Consider the following 5441-nt stretch of genomic DNA (forward strand, 5'->3'; position numbering starts at 1 on the left):
ACTGTGCTATCCAGTATGGTAGCCACTAGCCACATGTGGCTATTGAGCATTTGAACTATGGTCAGTTTGATTGAGATGTGCTGTAAGGGTAGAATACACACCAGATTTTGAAGACTTAGTATGAAAAATAATAATTTTTATATTGATTACATGTTGAAACAATACTTGGATATTTTGGGTTAAATAAAACATTAATTTTGTCTGTATTAACCTTTTTAACATGGCTTCTAGAAAATTTGAAATTATGTATGTGGCTTGCATTATGTTTCTATTGGACAGTGCTGCTCTAGTATATTAAAAAATAGGATTTGATATATAAGCATCTTTTTAACAGTATGTTTCTTGCTTTAAGTAAGTATAGCTGTAGAGGAGAGAGGCCCTTTTCAAAAGAAGGACAGGAAGGAGTGGAGATTGCAAATGGAGAAACTTTATAGAAGAAAGTTATGACCCCACCTCAATTACCTCTCAGCCTGGGGGTGAGAGGTGGGGATGGGGGTCATTTGCCTGAAGCAAGTGCTCTCTTCCCCTAGCTCCATCTGATCTCCTAGCTGGGGCCCAGGGAAAGGCACTTTGAAACATCTCTGCTCTTACCGTCTTAGTCATCAAGCTCTGAGTGGGAGACAGTGATGATGTTACAGGAGCTTTCCCTGGGCGTCTGTGGGCCACCACTCCTGGCTGAGAGAAGGAGGAGGAATGAGGTGAGCCCCTTCTTCACTCCCAGGGCCATGTGGTAGAGCTGTTGCCGCACCTCCTTCTGCCAATAGGCATAGATGAGTGGGTTGAACAGGGAGTTGCCCACACCGAGCAGCCACAGGTACTGTTCCAGCACCACGTAGAGGCAGCAATTTTGGCAGGCCACCTGCACGATGCTAGTGATAAGGAAGGGGGTCCAGGACAGAGTGAAATTCCCGATGAGAACAGACACAGTGCGGACTGCCTTGAAGTCCCTGGGCATCCGTGGGGACCGGTAAGCTCCAGCCAGTGCTCCTGCATGTTCCATCTTTCGGATCTGCTGGCTGTGCTTGGAGGCAATCTTGAGCATGTCACAGTAGAAAAAGACAAAGAGGAGCAGGGCTGGGAAGAAGCCAGTGAAGGAAAGTGTCAGCACGAAGCAAGGGCGAAACACAGCAAAGAAGCTGCAGGGCCCCTGGTAGGTTTTCTGCCGGAATACAGAGAATCCGAGTGGAAGGAAGCCAATGAGGTAAGACACTAACCACAGCCCAGCAATGCAGGCCCCAGCCACAAACCCATTCATGATCTGGAGGTAGCGGAGGGGCTGCTTGATGGCAAGGTACCTGTCAAAAGCAATCAGCATGACGGTGAGGACAGAGGCAGCTGCAGAGGAAGTGACAAATGCCATCCGAAGGCTGCACATGGTCTTCTGTGTGGCCTGATCAGAGCTGGAGAAGTGGTCTGTGACCAAGCCAGAGATGGCCACGCCAATCAAGGTGTCAGCCACAGCCAGATTCAAGGTGAAGCAGAGACCAACACCATCATTCTTGTGGATCAACAACAGCACAGCCACAGCCACTACTGCATTAGCAACAATGATGAGGGAGGCCAGGACAGCAAGGATCACTCCAAATGAGAAAGATGACTCCATGTCTTTAAATGGCAGGACTTCCACTTACCACGGCATGCTGGCTCTCCAGCTCAAATCCTCATGGGCCAGGGCTGGCTGGTTAGCTCAGTTGGTTAGAGTGTGGTGCTGATAACACCAAGGTCCAGGGTTCAATCCCTGTACCAGCCAGCCGCCAAAAAAAAAAAAAAAAAAAAAAAAAAATCCTCTTGGGCCAGGGGAGGAGGAGCTGTGGCTCAGAGCTACAGCACACTTCTGGTCATCGCTGGCCGTCCAGGCTGGCCGCTTGCCATCTTTGGCATCCTGCTGGTCATTAAGAATTACCCTCTGTTTTTTCAGTCCTCAGCCTCCTGCCTCTCCAGTTTTCTGAAGGCAGCAATCCCAGTGCAGACCTCCTGGGCCCTGAGCTAGTCCCTTTCCCTCCAACAACCAAGTTACTAGACAACTCACAAGTACTGGGTGAATGCTGTCATGTCAGGTCTTCTCCCTTCACTGACGCTTCAAGGACTTTGGAGGGATGGAGACATTCATCAGGTCTCCTGTCTGGCAGAAGATATAATGGACTCTAGACACACTTTTCTTCCTCCATAGTTTGATATTAAATTTCCATTTCTTCCTAAGCCTCAAGTACCAGCTTAATAACTAATCTCAGCTTAATTAAGCATTTTCTTAATAACTGATTCTCAGTTACTATTATGATTGCTCTTAATCAAGCAACATGATCATAAGCAGTTGAAGTGGGAAGTGGGAGCCAGCTAGCTATTTGAGGGGCCCAGCATACTTTCAGGGAAGTTACTGTACATTAATGCTGTTTCTTCTCTTTTGCTTTCTAGCATCTCAAGTTTGAATTCTCTAAAATAGAGTGTGCTGTTTTGTTTCTTATCCCTTGGAACTCAATTTGTTGAGGATTCAGAAGGACAGGAAAAACAAGGCAAAGAATTGTTTATAGCTGTCATCTGGTTTAGAATAGAGCCCATTCCCCATCTCAAGCTGCTGTCTGTTGTTGGTACTCACTGAGAACTGTTTCTGCAGCATGTCGGGCCATGTCTCTGGTCAGTGAGTAGCAGCTGACAGGCTTGCCTTTCTTGATCATGTAGACCAGAGGAGAAGAGGTGGGCTGTATTCTGGAAGGTGCTCGCTCAATGTTTGGCTGTGAAATTTTCCATTTTCCAAAGATAGGACTTGTGGAAGTTAGGCAGAAGGGTGACGATGTTGCTGAAGTAGGTGAGATGGGCTCAGGGAGGGTGGCTGTATAAGTCACTCCTCCTTTAGGTCGTATACCCATTTGCTCGAGTACGTTGGAACAAACCTTTTGCCTGCTGCTCTCATCTTGGATACCGGGAAGAGAGGGGTGGGGAGAAGAGTGGTTAGAAGCTTATTTACTCAGTTCGGGTGAGAGCACACATTGGAAAGGTTAGTATTTTAAATGAGGGAGTGGAGAGCAAGGTGCAGAGTTGGAGGCAAATATTACATTGCAGGATGTTTTGACAGTCTGAGAGGGCCTTTGGCAGATGTCTCTCCTACAAAGGATCAGAAAGGCTGTGTCATGGGAACTCAGTATTTCCGTTGTCAGCCTGAGTACAGTTCTTATTTTGTGTACATCAGTTAGGAGGCTGACTTCAGTTGCTTAGAAGCTGGCCTAATTTTATACCTGGACCTAAGGTGTGCTTTTGTTTCCCCAGCTTTTTTAGACCATGTTCAAACTTGAGAGTTTATTAGAATCAACTGAAGGGCTTGTTAAAACCCAGATTCTTGGGTCCCATCACTAGAGTTTCAGATTCAGTAGGTCTAGGGTGGGCCTGAGAATCTGCATTTCTAAGAAGTTCCCAGACACTGCTGCTACTGGCTCAGGGACCACACTTCGAGAACCATTGCTCTATTGAAGTGGTTTTTAACCTTAGTTGTGCATTGGAATCACTTAGAAGTCCAAAAGATACTGCTGTTTGGGTCACACACCGAGAGATTCTAACGTAATTAGGCTGGTCCTTGGTTTTATCAGCACCAACTGAGCTAACCCTTCAGCCGCACATCTAGAGCTATAAAAGCATCAAGATATAAGAATAAGCAAAGAAAAAAAAAAGCTCTTCAGGTGATTCTTCTAATATTCAGGCAAGAGTGAGAACCACTGTCCCCTGGAAAAAGCACAGGATCTGGAGTCATAACACCTGGATTCCAGCCTGAGACTGTCTCTGTGCCTTTGGGCAAATGACTTCATATTTCTTACTTAGGTTTGGTTTCCTTATGTGTAACATGGGGACAGTAATACCTATATACCATATTGTAAGGATGATAAAACAAGGTACGATGGATATGAAAAGACTTCATAAACTGTAAAATGTTACCCAGGTATTATTATTGAATGCCTTCTACTCTCTGTTAAATTAGCACACTGTGAAAATGTGTTATCAGAAGCATTGGTATGACCTGAGACCTTGATAGAAATGCAGAATCTCAGGTCCTGTGCAATACCTATTGAAGCAGAGTTTGCATTTTAATAAAATCTCCAGGTTATCAGTATGCATATTAAAGTTGTCCTTGCCTCTCTCCTACCCAGCACCAGAAATTTCAGCAGGAATGGGAGTGGAGGAGAAGGCAGGTTTCAATAGAGCCTGCCATTAGAGCCAGAACTCTGGGAGAGGAGCTCTAGGAAGGTAGCCAAAAGAAGCTGGGCCTGATTTCTTGTGATGCCTAGACCAGCCATCTGCTTGTGATGATTTAGCTGCATATTGCCCAAAGATAAAGGCTGTGGTGACATTTGTTATCTCTTCCTGAATGACTAGACTACTATGAAATATTATGCAATGGTGTGGAAAGAATGGGATAGGTATATATGTACTGACAGAGAGAGAACTCCAAGACATTGTTGACTGACAAATCAAGTCACAAATCAGCATGTAAAGTGCCAGGTGCTGTGCTAAGTATACAGCATGGATTTTCATTCAGTCCTCACAACAATTCTATAAGGTAGGTACTGCTAATACCTCAATTTTACAGGTGGTAAAATCAATGCACAGAGAGAGGGTGATTTATTTGCCCAGGGCCACACACCTTGTAAGCAGAAGGTGTTGGAAAATGGCAGATAAGCCAGCAGCTTGTGTGGGACCTGTGGCCAGCCACCAAGAGTTTGTTCTGTCTCACAGCAACCATAGAGACTGCATGTTGTCCCCTTTTCTTGACAATTTGTGACTCTGTATTGGACATCCTACTACCTCTGACCTTCAAGCAGACACTTTTATACTTTGGGTTTTTTCAAAAGTGGTTGGGCTGAGAATAAATAGAAGCCGTTCTTTGCTGATAATGTCCAGTGATCATGGAAAAAGAGGATCATTTTACCCTGAGTCCAAGGAAATGTGTAAATCTGGACTCATGTATATCTCTTCATTTATCTTTCCACACCTGCTTTCCATTCTTGCTATTGCCTCTCACTTAGCACTTTATTATCTTTCATCTACACTATTGTTGTGGCCTTCTAACTGCTCATCTTCTCTCTCCCCACAGGAACATCCCCCATACCAGCACGTTTCTTGAGTGCCTACTCTACGCTAGTTACTATGCTAGAAAAAAGCTTTTCATATATTCAATTAACATGTTGTGAGCTAGGAATTATTATTATCATCCTTATTTTACAAGTGAAGAAGCTGAGGCTTGGACAGGTGAAGGGACCTGCCCAAGGTTACCCAACTAGAAAGGGGTGGAATCCAGTTCTCCTTACTCCTGGTCCAGTGGTCTTTTGGTTATTCCATGTTGCATAAGCCTGGGTGTGGTGGGTTGAATAATGGCCCCCCATAGATGTCCACGTCCAAATCCCTGGAATTTATGAATATCTTACCTTACATGGCAAAAGCTACTTCACAGATGTGAT

At 44.9% G+C, this 5441-nt stretch overlaps 1 protein-coding gene and 1 non-coding gene across 2 annotated transcripts; one reads left to right on the forward strand and one right to left on the reverse strand.

Moving 5' to 3' along the window:
- Positions 1 to 595: 595 nt before the first annotated feature.
- On the reverse strand, positions 596 to 1603 carry GPR119 (G protein-coupled receptor 119). Its single transcript, XM_063084912.1, has one exon. The coding sequence runs from the start codon at positions 1601 to 1603 to the stop codon at positions 596 to 598; it is 1008 nt and encodes a 335-aa protein (XP_062940982.1).
- Positions 1604 to 1676: 73 nt separating this feature from the next.
- TRNAI-GAU (transfer RNA isoleucine (anticodon GAU)) lies at positions 1677 to 1750 on the forward strand. The gene has a single exon. It is a non-coding gene; the product is annotated as a tRNA-Ile (tRNA).
- Positions 1751 to 5441: the final 3691 nt, after the last annotated feature.

Source organism: Cynocephalus volans, chromosome X (assembly GCF_027409185.1).
Source record: "Cynocephalus volans isolate mCynVol1 chromosome X, mCynVol1.pri, whole genome shotgun sequence".
Taxonomy (NCBI): domain Eukaryota; kingdom Metazoa; phylum Chordata; class Mammalia; order Dermoptera; family Cynocephalidae; genus Cynocephalus; species Cynocephalus volans.

Excerpts from the sequence above, each read along its gene's own strand:
- GPR119 (XM_063084912.1), bottom strand. The coding sequence starts at position 1,603 with ATGGAGTCATCTTTCTCATTTGGAGTGATCCTTGCTGTCCTGGCCTCC.